Source organism: Vanellus vanellus (assembly GCF_965231255.1).
Source record: "Vanellus vanellus genome assembly, chromosome: Z".
NCBI lineage: Eukaryota > Metazoa > Chordata > Aves > Charadriiformes > Charadriidae > Vanellus > Vanellus vanellus.
In genome coordinates, this window is record NC_138908.1 from 46,909,250 (window position 1) to 46,925,178 (window position 15,929).

Here is a 15,929-nt window from a genome sequence, read left to right on the forward strand (position 1 = left end):
TATTTTTTTTTCACTTGTTTTGCAGACTTTGCTGAAGGGAAACACATACTTTACTCCAATTTTTGCAAGATCATATTGACTTCTTACTTGGCAAAACATTTTTAGTAGACCTCAACTCTGCATCTCAAATTACACAGCAATTCCTGTATTGCAATACTTCAGTTTCAATTTTAAGTTACGAGTTTGAGAATAAGTTGTGCAAAACTGGTCAACTTTCAAGAGACCTACTTTTCTATAGAATGGGAAAATCCAAATTCAGATAGAGTGAAGAAACGTTCCAGTAAATGTAGCAGAATTCAATTTTTTTCTGTAGAACACTGTTATTTACAATACTTTGCTTCATGTCATTTGCATGGTGTTTCAGTCCACTCAAATATTTTAATGAAGATTTACCTTTCAGTTTTAAATGGTTATGATACAGATTAGGGTTTTTTTTTGTGTGTTCCCCAGAATGCTTTGGAACAGGAACATATGACTAAGCAGAGCAGATTGATCATGACAGACAACTCAGTAACAAGATCTGCAAGATATCATGAAAGAAGTAACAAATCAAATGGGACTGAATTACGCTCGTAAGAAAAAGTTTGTTAATAAGGAAGCAAGAGCTTTTAGCTTTTACAGTAATATCTTCAATGAGCTGTAAAACGATACACAAGGGGAAAAAATCCCAGACCTCATAGCACTGAATTTATTAATAATTAGCCACCGCTAACTCCTTGGGAGGCACAACTTGATTCGAATAATAAATCTGTACTATTCAGGTTAGTTATTTATAGCGGGCAAAGGAAACACACTGGTGAATGCTGGTGGTGTGACAGCATTGGAGAAGCTACGAATCCTGAAGTTTATCTCCTGGTCTACTCTACCCTCGTCGCATGGCCTTCCATTGACTTCTACAAGTCCTGGACAGAGACTGCAGCTCTTTGGCAGTTCACTTTTGTTTCTCTATAAAGCAGAGGCTATGGTAGGAGGCTCCTCTGTGGGCTGTTGAGTTGCATACATGTGGAACATGACCATGGGCACGTTATAGTTAGACCCTTGGTCTGGAGCAGAGGACAGGGTTTCTGGAGCCTAGACTGTATCTGCTAGGTTCTCTCCCGACCTTGTGCCACCATGGCAAGAGGACCCCGCAACGGTCATTGCCTCTGACCCCGCTGCCCTCGAGCTTTGTGTTCTTCAGTTCTGCCACCCGTACGATGCAAAACGGAGATATCCCTAACTACGGACCCGCTGCAGCCGCCGGTTCCGACGTGTCGCATCGCGCCCCCGAGATGGGTCTTTTACTTCGGTCACACGTTGTTGAGGCAGAACCGACCAAAGCCGTTAACGGTCCGACGGGCTGCGCAGAACAGAGGGAAACGTGATCCCGCCGCACTCGGGGGGGGTGTGGGGGGTGTGTGTGCCACCCTCCCTGCCCGCCCCCTCCGCGGGGCTCCGCGCCCCTCCGCGCCCCTCCGCGCCGGCCCTTGCGGCACGGCCTGACGTCACCGCCCGCGGCGGGGCGGGGCGGGGCGGGGCGGGGCCGCGCTCCGGTGCGGGCAGCGCGGTGGAAACAGCGGGGGAGCGCGCCGCGGCGGTCCTGCCTGACCGTCCGTCCGTCCGTCGGTCCGTCCGTCCTGCCGGGCGGCCGGCGGGCGCCATGGAGGAGTTCCTGCAGCGCGCCCAGTCCAAGCTGGTGAGTCACGGCGGGCGGCGGGCGCGAAACTTCGCCCGACTTGCCGGTGAATTGCATTCGTCGGCCCCTTTCGCCCCCACCACCACCCCCGGCAGCCCCGGGTGCAGCCTCCCCCGCGGATGCTCCCAAAAACTTCTCGGAGTGTTTCCGCAAGCGCCCCGGTCCGCGGCGTGGCGGCGCAGGGCGAGCGGCGGGGAGGGGATGGGGCTTGTGACCTCTGCGTCGGCGGATTTTGGGGGTGCGTCTTCTTCCCACGCCGTGCCCCCCGCCGGTCACTGCCGAATAACGCTGGGCCTCAGGAATTCACGCGAACCCCCTGTCTGACAGGCGTGGGGGGGGGGGGGTGGCAGCCTGCCGTTTTTGGGGGATCATTTGCGCGTTTGTCGAGACTTTCAGATGCATCAAGTTGCACAGTCGAATGCGGGAAAAGATACATGCCATGTCACTGAAAAGCCGACACTTCTGTGGTCTAAATGTCACTAGGAGTAGGGGAGAAGTTTGGATAAGCAAGACTTAAAATAACTGAGGAATATGCAGAGGTCAAGGACCAGCCCCATAATTGAGGCTTGTCTGCCATAGGCAGTTAATACTGTGTTTGGAATCACAGATATACATAGGTCCTGTTCTCAAATGACTGTGTTTGTAGGGCTGTGCCGAAATTGCAGTGCATTTATTCTGTTTACAGTGACTGATAATCTGGCCCCAAATAGCGTGTCTTTTGTTTGTTTGTTTGTTTGTTTGTTTTTTCCCTTATGTGCAGTGCAAAAGTAGGATGTTTTTAAGACTGGGATAGTATTAGGCCAGTTTGTTTCCAGTCGTGAGGGCTGATTTTCTGTGCAAAGCTTGGTTTTACAGTTGTTACCTTTCATGGTCAGCCTGCACTCCTGCAAGCTATCCCAGCTGTAAGAAGTATATTCAATTATAGGACTAATAAAGGGTTAGAAAAAAAAAATAATCCCGTTGCTGCTGGTTTTGCCCTGTATTTTGGGGTGCTTGGGACCTATGTGTTTGCAGGGTGCCCTCCTCACCCTTTGGAGAGTTACTGCAGATGTAAACTTCACTGTTGATAGTTTGAAGCGTAGGGCCCTCCCAGTTTCATAGACCTGAGTGCGCAATCATAAAACCAGCACCTTCTTTCTCCAATGGCCATCGTTCTCTATATGTAATGATTTGTAAAGGATGGATTGTTATACCATCTTTTGTTGTCATGCATGTTTTGGAAATCGGAGAATTAAGGCCTTTTTTAGAGGGCTGGCAAACTAGAAAACAAGTCTCTTGGTGGCTCCTTTAATATTTAACTGTGTTGGCAAATGTTAAGGGTAAACATGAGGTGTGTCATCTTGGTCACATGCCAGCTAAGTTGTTTTACTATGTATTTTAGGAATTTGTAAAGTGTTGCCCTTATGTTTTCATGTAAACAGTCTAAACTTTGATAGCCCTGTTAAAAGGTACTGCATAGCGCATAGCGCCATTACAAATACTTAATATACTTTCAGGTCAGCATTTCATATACTGCAACATTTGAACTGGATATTTGTTTTTGACAAGTTTTCTGCTCAAGTACATCAAAGGTGGTTTTATTTAATGGAAATTAATTACGTTATGTTAGCGGTCCCCTCTGCACCGCTAGTAAATGGCAAGCAGTAAGAACAACTTGATTTCACTACTAAAAGCAAATAGTGCATTAATCTTTCTGAATAGCTGTTGATAATGAGAAAAGAATTGTCTGGAAAACTATGATCTGAAGAGGCCCATGGATAATACATAATGTTATTTCTTTAATTTAGATGAAACGGGGAGCACAGCAACTAAACAGTAGCCCTTTTTATTCCTGCAATGTGGGTTTTCAAAAGGAATGCAGAATTTTCCTTGTACCTCCTGAACTGTGGGAGGAAAATGCATGTTTTGGATCAGGTCTCCTCTACAGGAGGAATATTGTGGGGGGAAGTGTCTTTCTGACGGTGATGTTTTGTTGTATGGTCATGTCAGCTGAGCATGGCTGGGGAACAAGCACCTGAGCACTAGCTAGCATGTTCAGGTCAGAACAGATTTATAACTCTTATAAGTTGACTTCAATTTGGCAATTTACATTGTAGCACAGTAGCCTGAAAAGGATAATCCAGAGTAACTAAAGATTTGCATTCTGCAGCACTGAAGGCTGATGATGTATTTTCCTTCTTGCTTGGCCAAGCCTTTTGTGGGGAATCTTTCTCTGCTCGTACAAGGTAGCCATAGACTGAGGTGAGGGCAAACAAGGGGATGTGTTTGGTTTGCCACTGATGTGAGGTAAAGGTGCCCCGGGTAAATGGTGAATGGCTCACAACTAATGAGCTGTGGTGTGTTGCTGTGCTACCACAGCCATATCTGTGGAAGATGCTAAAGACCTACAGTTGTATCTCAGGGGCCTAATGATGCTGGTCTTACAGTGCTAGTGTTTCACACTTTAGGTGAAACTACAGTGCACTATGTGAGTACTACTCACATAAAGGAAAATTTCTTTACTCGTGAACAATAGCTCCAGAAGAAAAATTGCTCCAGACTGTGCAGGAGAACCTATTACTGCAAGTGCTTCATCATTCATTTGGGTCTGGCTCCAGCCACAATGTTAATCAAGGCCGTTTTTCCACATGGAGAGAATTCTAGCCTTGGAGTATGCGCCACACAAAGGACTTGCGCATTTTTTGTTTTCTAAGACTCTTGTGTTGTGTACCTTCATTGATTTTTAGAGAGGAAAATTCTCTGTGTATTCTCTATTAATAATAAATTCTCCATTAGGCTATTCTTCCTTTAAGAACCATGAATTTTGCTTTTGTGACTTGTCGTGTGGTCATAGAATATTCTCAGTTATTTTCAGTACTGATTTTTAAAATTGTTATTTGTAATCTATGTAAAATCAAGGGGGGGAAATGTTAGTAGGCAAAACATGGCAGAATATAAGAGATGCTGTACTGACATTTTGGGGCATTTACAATTCAGTCCTGCAGGTTTTTATCCAGTTTTTCCTAAGTCTAGTAATAATGTGAGAATAGGTGAGACTAGATGAGACCAAGGGTCTTTCTAAACCAGCGTTCTGTCTTGGCTAAGGCAGGGTTATGCGCAGTAGAATATACAGGTCTGCTGATCAAGTATTGAAAGCTTAGATCAAAATGTATATCTGAACTACTATGTTAGCCACATCTGGTGCCATCTTCTGTACATTTGGCTGTGTTTTGGGTTTGGTGTTTTGGGTTGGTTTGTTTTTCTCCTTTTTAATCAATTTATGCTTTGGCTTCCATAAAATCCCTGAGACAGTGAATTTTACAATTTTATCATGTGCTCAGTGTGAGTGGGGCAATATCCCTATTTGTTTATTTTAAACCATCTGCCTAGCAATTTTAATGGGTGCTTCATGGTTCTTATACCTTGAATGAGTAGTTTTAGTTCGCTTTCCCTGAGATGTTTAGTTAAGTATTACTGTATCACCCTTCTCTTTTCCCAAACGTTTCCAAGCTAAGGCTTTCTATTTCCGCTTCTTACATGAGCACAGTTCTATCACTGCTCATCCTTGTGGCCTCTCTCTGTAGATTTTATAATTTTATTAAGCCTCTGAAAGTTGAGCCCAGAACTGCCTGCCATATTTAAGGCATGAGTGCATGAAAGACTTTGACAGAAGTATAACAAAGTTTTGGGTTTTTTCCATTTTCTTAAGAGTTCTTTGTATTCTACTTACTTACACTATTTTTACTTATTCTGTTTTACTGTCAGAAAGCATTTTTCTGATGCTTTTAGACTATCATTTAAAATGAATGCATGATGTTTTTTCTGCTTGGTAATATCCTTTTAAAGCCCTTCTGGCTGTGTATGCTACCTAAATGTAGTTTAAAAACGTAGGTGGGTTTGTTTCCTCACATTTTCCCTAGTCTGCACTTCTTGGCCCTCATTTCCATTCACTATTTTGTTACCTAGTCCCTCAGCGTCACAAGTCCTTTCTGCAGCTTTTGTAGCCAGTTTTAGATTTGACAATCCTGAATAATCTGGTGTTGTCTGCAGCTTTTGTCACCTCGTTATTTGCCTGCCTGTCCTATTGGAAGTAGTATTATTTATTATTTATGGATCTGAAGAACAGCACCTATTCCAGTGCATACCCTTGTGGAGAATACTTCATGGATATTTTTCCTTCACTGTGAAAACTGACCATTTGTTCCTGTCCTTTGTTTGCTAACTTTTATTTCTTTATTATACCATGACAGGATGTTGTGGTTTACACCCTCTTTGTCTTGGGTGATTTAGTTTCTTTACTAGCCTCTAGGAAATTTTTCAATAATATTTTTGGAGACCCAAGTACAATGCATTGACTAACTTGTCCTGTGCATGATTGTTGAATTATTCAAAGAACTTTAAAAGATTTTGTACAAAAGTGTCATACTTCAGAAAACCTTGCTGTCTCTTCCCCAGTGTATTATGTTATTGATATGTTTGGTGGCAATTCATTCTGTCTCTCTCTGGGTTGGACTCTGCAGGCACAGCTAAGCTCTCAAGTGGGAGAAGAGTGACCGATCAGTCAATACCTAATTTTGTATAATTTAATTAGAAAAATAAATCAAAAGTTTAAGGCTTCAGTGGTGTAACCAGAATAATTATCAGAATAATTATCAAAATGTGAGAGGCAATTAAATAGAGAAGTAAAAATTCAGAAATTACTTCTTTAGTAATTGCCTGGTATGAAATACTGTGTGCTGCATGACGTAGTTAAGTTTGGTCCTGTTCAATATATTCATCAATGACCTGGATGAAGGGATAGAGTGTACCACCAGCAAGTTTGCTGATGACTCAAAACTGGGAGGCATGGCTGACACGCCAGAAGGCTGTGCTGCCATACAGCGTGACCTGGACAGGCTGGAGAGTTGGGCAGAGAGAAACCTTAAGAAATTCAACAAGGGCAAGTGTAGGGTACTGCATCTGGGGAGGAATAACCCCGTGCATCAGTACAGGTTATGGGCTGACCTCCTGGAGAGCAGCTCTGTGGAAAGGGACCTGGGAGTCCTGGTGGACAACAGGATGACCATGAGCCAGTAATGTACCCTGGTGGCCAAGAAGGTCAATTGCATCCTGGGGTGCATCAAGAAGAGTGTGGCCAGCAGGTCGAGGGAGGTCATCCTTCCCCTCTACTCTGCACTGGTGAGGCTGCGTCTGGAGTACTGTGTCCAGTTCTGGGCTCCTCAGTTCAGGAAGGACAGGGAACTGCTGGAGAGGGCTACGAAGATGATTAGGGGACTGGAACATCTCTCTTATGAGGAAAGGCTGAGGCACTTAGGTCTCTTCAGTCTGAAGAAAAGAAGACTGAGGGCGGATCTTATCAATGCTTATAAATACTTAAAAGGAAGGTGCCGGGGAGATGAGAACAGCCTTTTTTCAGTGGCGCTCAGTGATAGGACAAGACGTAACAGACACAAACTTGAACATAGGAAGTTCCATCTTAACATGAGGAGGAACTTCTTTACTTTGAGGGTGGTGGAGCACTGGAACAGGCTGCCCAGAGAGGTTGTGGAGTCTCCTACTCTGGAGACATTCAAAACTCATGTGGATGCCATCCTGTGCAACCTGCTGTAGGTGACCCTGCTCGGGCAGGGGGGTTGGACTAGATGATCTCCAGAGGTCCCTTCCAATCTTGACCATTCTGTGATTCTGTATTTTTCAAGTAATATCTCACGTGCTTCACATTGTTGTTTGCGGTGAAGCTGAATGCCTGTGAGAAGTTAAATCAAGGGAATCTGTCAAGAAAGAAGCTGTAAAAATTAAACAAAAAAAATTAAAAAATTGACAGAATTCCCCCTGAGACATGCTGAGACAATGGCTGCCAGCCAGTACTTTTTCCCTGGCCTTAGGTCTGTGCTTAATGGAGAGCCTAATGCTTCAATGCTGGCTTCAGGGAAGTCAAAGAGGACAGAATGAGCCCCGGAAAGGGCTTAATGTGCAGATGATGGTGAGATATCCACGTACTGCAGCAAACTGCTTCAGACTAGCAATTGAAAGATGGTCCTCCCCCTGCAGAGAATAGCAGATTAGCTGGGGAAATAATCTTTCGAAGTGCTGTGTCATCTTCAGCAGTTAACAGCAGTGGGAAGAAAACTCCAAACCCCCTAAAACTTCAAGTTCTTTTAATGCCTTGCTGCCATCAGAAGAGAGACTATGATGCTATACCAGCGTTACACCTGGCAGAATAATACACTGGGCAAATGGGGATTTATGCCCCCAGACAGATGTGCCCAGAGAAGAATTGAACTGTGTGACTGGACATTTTCCAAAGTGAGGGCCAGGCCCACGACCAGGGAAATGCCCTTGAGAATAGTAAAAAAAGGCTTCCAAGGCATTGCTTTGATAGATATGAAAAATGAATGTTCTGATTGTTTCTGAGGCAAAGGAGTTCAAAGAACAGTTAGTGATAATGGCATGACTTCAGAAGATTTATGTGACCACAGTTTAAAAACAAGCTGAGTCACTTGCGTGTTTATTCTTATTGGATTTTATTTGTCTGTCATCTGGAGTTTTGTTATCAATGATAGGCAGTGGTTACTTTGAAAATAATGTTTGATTTATCTGGAATAAAGTGGTGGCTTTACGGGAAGTGAAAGACATTACAGAAATGAAGCAGAAGTTATCTTCCCAGAAATTGCTGAACTTATCCAAGCAGAGGCATAAAAAAACTTTCAAGCATTAAGACAAGGAATCAAGTCTTACCCTCTCCTGTATCTTCTTTGCATTAATGCAGCAGCACACAGGGGACTTGACTCCATTTAGCAGGGCACTTACAGTATGTACAGAATTAAGAGTATGAGTAATGGTGTTGACTTCAGTCAGAAAACTCACGTGTATGAGTTGCACATACACCAAAGAACGTTGCAGAATCAGAGTCTTACTGTTGATTAACCTTTTGTCCCTTAAATCAGTCAGAAGAAGCCATGTACTCTGCAGCAGGGACTTCATTAGTAATGTGGAAAAAAGAGTAAACATTGTGCTAATATAATTCTGAGATAAATATTTAAACAAAGAATAGTTGTGAGCTGTGCTGAGCAGATACAGTAATAGTAAAGGGCTTACAGAAATGAGTGAAATTATTAGAAAAATATTTCAGGAAATTCTGTTGAAGAGTAATTCCAAATATACATTCAATATAAGGAGGAAAATCTGAGAGCATGAAAATAGGAAGATGGAGATGGGAGTGTCACTGTAATGCAAATAAGACATGCTTGTAGGGTGATATAAGTATTAAAATGCAATTTTGGGATACAGGCTTCATATCCTATAGTAAAGCAGCAATAAACCTTTGTATGTTTATACACACACATACACATCTTTATTAGGGAGGGTTATGTCCTGTAGACTTACTCTGTCTGTTTTTCATCATCATTATGTAACCTCAAGTGGAATGCTTCCTTCTGGTTTTGGGTACCTTATAACCAAAAATATTTCTAAGCTGGAGGAAGAATTCAGAGAATCATAACAAAATGGTTTCAAGAATTGGCTTCCAAGGAAATAAAAATGAACTAAACATAAAACTTGATTAAGTTACTGCTGAGTTGAGACATGAGAGCAGTCTAGATGTATAGGTTACCAAAAGCAAAGAAGAAATCATTCATTCACATACATAGGTATAAATAAGAAATTGCAAAATGGTCAGCAGAGACTTAATAACAAGAGAACATTTCCTGAAATTGAGGTCTTTTAGCTAGGAGAGCAGTCTCCCAGAGGAAGGAGGGGAAGCCCCTCCATAAAAGTAAACCAAAATAAAATCTGAATTGGAGGAACATTATGTAAAACTACTTTAAAAAACAACCTACAGTTGTAAGGAAGATATATTGGGTGATTTAATAGCCTTTTACAATTCCACTAAAGCCATACAGACTACAAACACATAGCAGAAGCTGAGAATTAAAAATGCTTTTCCCCCATGGATTTTCTTGGTTTTGGAGGACAGAAATAACATTTTAAAATTATAACCTACATACCTTGCTTTTCATCAGACTCTGCTACAGTGATATTTTCTCCTTTTTTCACAAGAAAAAGGAATGAAAATGGAAGAATATAGCACATCTTGAGTAATTTTCCACTGGAGAGGGTGAAGTACATCAGATTAATCAAGATTAAGACAAATTTCATCCTGAATAACTTTTTGGGTGTTGAATGCATAGCTGACATACTTTGTTCATTGTTCTACACAGAGATGAATTCCAAAGGCATTTCAGTGCGGTGTACTGCAGTATACTTGAAGGACATGGACCTGTTGGAATGGGTCCAGGAGAGCTCCATGAAGATGATCAGAGGGCTGGAGCACCTTTCCTATGAAGAAAGGCTGAGAGAGTTGGGGTTGTCCAGCCTGGAGAAGAGAAGGCTCCAGGGAGACCTTATAGCAGCTTTCCAGTACCTGCAAGGGGCCTACAAGAAAGCCTGAGAGGGACTTTTTACAAGGGCTGGTAGTGATAGGACGAGGGGTAACGGCTTCAAACTGGCAGAGGGGAGATGCAGAACAGATATTAGGAAGAAATTTTTCACTGTGAGGGTGGTGAGGCACTGGAACAAATTGCCCAGGGAAGTTGTGGAGGCCCCATCCCTTGAGCTGTTCAAGCACGGCTGGACGTGGCTTTGAGCAACCTGGTCTAGTGGGAGGTGTTCCTGGCCATGGCAGGGGTGTTGGAACTAGATGATCTTTAAGGTCCCTTCCAACCTGAACCATTCTATGATACATCAGTTTACTAGGGTATCACGCTATCCATGCCTTTATTTAAGTGTGGTACTGTGGTATTGACCAGGATGCTGTTGTGCTAGATGCTATGCGAATCCTTCATAAAAAATCTGTTCAATTCCTGTTTTACAGGGATTGTCCATAAAGTAAGATGGAAAATACATAGGAGGAAGCAGATGAATCCGAAGTAGTAGTAGGACGGTAATAGATAGGTGTGATAATGTGTATGTATCCTAACCTATTTGTTAGCATTTTGGCAAAGGGTAGCATTGAGTAGGAGTTAGGAAAAGGAAGATGGGGAGGTTTGGAAATATATCTTTAAGCATAGGGAAGACATAGGAGGAAGGTGAAGATCTGATTACTCTTTCTGTTCCTCTCCTATTGACTGGCTGGAGATAAAAGTTAACATTTCATTATTGAATAGGACATGATAGATGAAGCAGAGGAAGGTTTGAAAAGGTTACAAAACATGATTTAGGGTTTCTGTTTCATGTGTTGGAGCAAGGGGACCCAGGAGAGAGGCCTGTTTGGACAAAGCCGATATGGCAGGGTCAGAGCCATAGATGAGGGGAAGGTTTTCCACGGCATGGTTCTGGAAACTGCCTGGTTACCTCTGCTGAAGTTAAATAATGTTTATGTGATTAAACCAGCAGGTTATGATAGCCAGAGTGTTAGGTCTGAGGGTAGACAGGAGAGGCTAATGAGGAAAAAAAAAACCACCTGTGGGACTTTGCAATAGGTAAGATGCACGTGTCTAAACTGAACATGATGCCAAGATTGCAGGCTGGAGTGATGGGCAGGATAGTTTTGTTGATCCCTATATGTCTGTTATATGTGTCCCTGTGAGACAGAGTTGCAGTGAAGCTCAGCTATAGCCATGCTAAGTTGGGGTGTATGGTGAGGTTGTGGCACAGAGGTGGGGAAGAAGTTCATAGAATCATAGAATGGTTTAGGTTGGAAAGGACCTTGAAGATCATCGAGTTCCAACCCCCCTGCCATAGGCAGGGACACCTCCCACTAGACCAGGTTACACAAGGCCACATCCAGCCTGGCCTTGAACACCTCCAGGGATGGGGCCTCAACAACCTCTCTGGGCAACCTGTTCTAGTGTCTCACCACCCTCAAAGTGAAAAACTTCTTCCTAATGTTTAATCTAAACTTGCCCTCTTCCAGTTTAAAGCCATTCCTCCTCGTCCTATCGCTACATGCCTTAGTAAAAAGTCCTTCCCCAGCTCTCCTGTAGGCCCCCTTTAGGTACTGGAAGGCCACAATAAGATCTCCCTGGAGCCTTCTCTTCTCCAGGCTGAACAGCCCCAACTCTTTCAGCCTCTCGTCATAGGAGAAGTTCTCCAGCCCACGGATCATCCTCATAGTAGTGTGAAAGGGGCAGGACTGGAGCAGCACTGAAGTCCCGTTGGCCACCCTGGAGTCCAGAGGGAGGTCAGGCTCAGAGTTTAAATGACTTGGTACTGTTCCTGTTATATTCTTGTTCTCCAGAGAAAGCCTGGCGGCAACAACAGTTATACAGGTCCTTAACAACTGGAATGATTTCACTTGTTCTAATGAGGTTCAAATAGATTGCAGCAAAGTAAGGACAGAGGACGGACAGTGAAAAGGTTAGGAACATTTCAGAAAACAATGACGTCTGGATGATGTCAGATAGTTCTCTTTCCTTGTTTACTGTATCATTTGTCAGTAACTGAATAATGAGTAATAGACGTAATAGACCTAATGCACTGGCCCCGTTCCATCTTGCACAGTCATAACCTGCTTTTGTACATTCCCCTCTCACCTCAATTTATTAGTCTTAAGCCTCCTTATGTCAGCTTCTGTCTAGAGCACAGTGAAAATTTGCAGTATTCCTGACATGATTTACCTGTTTTGTACTATTTAGGAATTTTTTGTTTTGGTGTATTATGATAACAAAAACTGTGTTTATGTCTTTCTGTAATTAACACAGTTTTGATTCTGGCTTAGTTTTATGTGTGGAAGTGGCTCTATATACAGTGCCTGACACAAACTAAGTTAGGCACAGAACCAGTCTTTGATTAGGTGACATACCATCAAGCTGAAGTGACTTTTCCTTAATGGAAATCTTATGTCCTGGTTTGAGGTAGAACCGAACTAATTTTCTTTTCAGTAATTCTACTTTTCAGTTGAGCCTCTTCTAACTCTCTGAAATTAACAGCATATTTTTTCAGGCAGTGCCCGCTTCTAGCAGTTAAGGACTGATGTTTATAGCTGATGCCCAGGCGTGGTATGCAGACCCGATCTTGCTTATACTTATTGCTGTAACACCCAAGCCCAGATAACTTGGTTACTTGCCACATTGGAGGGTTGGAAGTGGAAAAGTGTAGGAGGGTCCCACCTGTGGGGAGGAGGGTGACCCCAAACTGACCCACAGGGTATTCCATCCCATCTGCATCATGCTCAGTGTAAAAGCTGAGGGATCAAAGGGTCAGCGCTCTTTCTTCGATGGCCAGTGTCCAAGGAGGACTCTGTCTGTTTGTCTGCCTTTGATCCCAATCTGTGCATTCCTGAATCCAGGTCCGGAATCCAGTTCCCCTCTGTCACTGAGTCCAGTGGCATGATTGTCATCCTGGGAGCTCGATACGGGTTGCATATATTTAATAATTTTCTTATTAATATTATCTTTTTCTTATTAATATTTTATTAAAGTAGGTTTAGTTTTCTTTTCAACCCATAAGTCTCTCTCCCTGATTTGCTCTCACCTCTCTGGGAAGGGAGAGAGGTTAAAGAGAGCATCTGTCATTTATTTAGTGGCCAGCCCAGCCCAAACCACGACAGTTGATCTTACTGTGCTATGTTGTGATACAGGGCATAATAATTATTATACTTAATATATACTTACTTGCTCTTGTAAAAGAGTGATTAAAAAATGCTGAGCGAAGATGAGTTGATAGGGAAGAAAAATCATAGAATCACAGAATGGTAGCGGTTGGAAGGGACCTCTGGAGATCATCTAATCCAACCCCCCTGCCAAAGCACGAAACCTCTGAATTGTTTCTTCAGATATTACCATGCTTTTATGACTCATGGAAATAAGTGGAGACATAGAGTCTAGCTGGTGTGCTGACAGAGGAAGGCATATTCTCCTTTGGAGAACCTTGTATGCTGTTCTGCAGTCAATGGGATAGGAGGAAAGAAAGGAACTTCTGAGTTTGCCTTTTTTTTTTTCTTTTTTTTTAGGGGAGCAGAATTGCTCCATTTGGAATATATTTGACTCCTTGTGAAGCGGCAATATATGGTAAACTTTTAAACACTTGGAGGGACATTCTCTCCTAAATATAGACAGTTGGCAAGTGATCAGTTGACTGATTCAGCAGCCTTTCTTGTACTTAACAAAGGTTTTAACACTCAAAGTCATTTGCAGGCCTGGCTGGATTACAGCTGAGTCAGATGGAGTGCAGTGGTAGGTTAACTTGCTGGAAAACTATACTGCTGTTTCTTGACAATGGATGTATGCAGTCCATAGAAGTTTCATGTATGTTTACCTAGTTTTTTTACATATAAATCTGTTCGAGACTGTATCCTGAGAATTACTCAGAAGAGCAAGTGGCTTTATGTGATATACCTGTGTATTGTGCATTTAAGAGGTTTAGATCTATATGAAATCTCGGAAAGGTTAGCCTGCCGGGTTCCTGCATGGAAGTGGATAGTCTTATCAGGTTAAAAGACCAGATACAATTTTAAAACCAGTGTTTCCCTTCTAGCCTGCCTCTGTTTTGGATTTGTTTCTGTGTTGCTAGGAGTTTTTGGTCTTTTAGTTCAGCAAACATAAAAAATGGAAATTACCCATTCAATTGAAATAACTTTTGTGCAGAAAACAAAGTTTCGCCTTTTTGCAAAGATGGACTTAGCTGTCCTTTCTCTTGACTTAGTTGAGATAGTAGCTGTGGCAATTTTTTCACTAGCAAAAATACTGTAATTCGAGTTTATCTGAATGACAGATACTTTTTTTTTTCTTCAAAATGAATTACTCGTTCAATTTGTGAGGGGTTTATAAGCTGAATCGCATCACTAAGGCAGAGTCTGCGGTAAGAGATTATATACCAGCTCTCTGCTAACCCTCAGGGAAATGTGTGCATTTATCTCTTTGTGATACAGTGGAACTGTAGAGGCTAATGAATAAACTGTGCAGTTGCTGCAACCTGCTTTAAAATTATGCATCTTGGCTATTTTTTACATAAAAGTTGTTCTGTAAATGCGAGGAAGAAGTGTGGGATGGCTTTACACAATTCTTTGCTTTCTGCATATTCCGAGAGGCTAGCTACATAAACTCATATAAAAACACTTCCATGCTACTCTGTGCAATTTGTGCAATTTTGAGAATTTGATGCACACTAGAACTTCAGCATTGGCAGTCTTAGGAAGGATGAGCATTCATTTACTCTTTGGAAGGGTGGCATAACCGTGCATTAAAGCATTCATTCCAGGGATGAGAGGGTGGTGCAGATTGGAACTCTAGTCTTTCATCTCCAGAGACGTGGACTCATATCCTGTTTTAGATCACATGTGAAAATGAGTTAACTGATCTAATCTTAGCAGCTATTTGTTCACCTTTCAAAATCATTGCACAGTTTTCAACTGGCAGCTTTTGCATAGCGGAAGAGGGATTTCTAAGGCTGGGCATGAAGTTTTTCGGTTGATCTGTTTTGCAAAGTTTGTACAATACTTGTTGGCAAGAGCCTGTCTCAATATTGAAGTGCTGAGCCTTCATTTAAAAAAAACCAAACACCCAAACCAAACCAGACATCAACTTAACCCCCTACCCCCCTCATCGCTGTGTGAGAATTGAGCCAGTTACAATCTCATGGTCTGAAAAGGTAATTTATTTACAAATTCTAAATAAAACACAAATTACAGCTGATAAAGGAAATGAACTGATCTAAAGAAATATTTTGAGTTAAGTTTAGGTAAGTATGAAGACTATGAAATCTGCTTGACTGAAAATGCTGAGATCTTGTTTCTTGGAAGTAGAGCAGGTTAAAGTATATGGCTTTGTTATGGAAACAGTTTATATGCCATTTCTGTGTTCCATATCTGTCCCTGTATAAAATAATGTGAATGTGTCTCTTTACCTACTTGTCTATGGTGGCAGAAACCATTGCTTGAGAAAACTTTCAGGGTTCCTCCCCCCTTCCCCCCCGATTATCTTGTAAACTTATTTGAGATTGTATTCTTCCTGTCAAATACCTTGCAACTTTTCTATTAGGTTGGGAATTCAAGTTCTGCTTTGTGTTACAGCAGGGAAAATACAGAGTAATGCCAGTTCTAGTAGCATTAGTTTATGTTTATACTGAGAAAAACAGTATAAAAACCAGACTGGTTTCAGTGTGCTGAAATGGATCACTAAGTGTAAAAACGGTCTATTTCAATAAGCAAGTGAACTTACCTTCTTTCTTCCTTTTCTTCTCAACTTTGTAGCTTCCAAAGAGGGGAAAGGAATGAGATCTTTATTTATGTATTTAACTTATTTTCTTTTTCCTCTGTTTCCTCTCTGCTTTCTCTCCT

The 15,929-nt window shown here is 42.2% G+C and overlaps 1 protein-coding gene across 2 annotated transcripts in view; it reads left to right on the forward strand.

Moving 5' to 3' along the window:
• Nucleotides 1-1,639: 1,639 nt before the first annotated feature.
• PRUNE2 (prune homolog 2 with BCH domain) overlaps nt 1,640-15,929 on the forward strand; it is a gene marked incomplete at both ends in the record, with an annotated part of 143,577 nt that continues 129,287 nt past the window's right edge. For both annotated transcript variants that reach the window (XM_082497848.1, XM_082497849.1), the window contains one exon: nt 1,640-1,675. In XM_082497848.1, coding sequence (XP_082353974.1) covers nt 1,640-1,675 — 36 coding nt within the window. The remainder of the gene's footprint in view (nt 1,676-15,929) is intronic.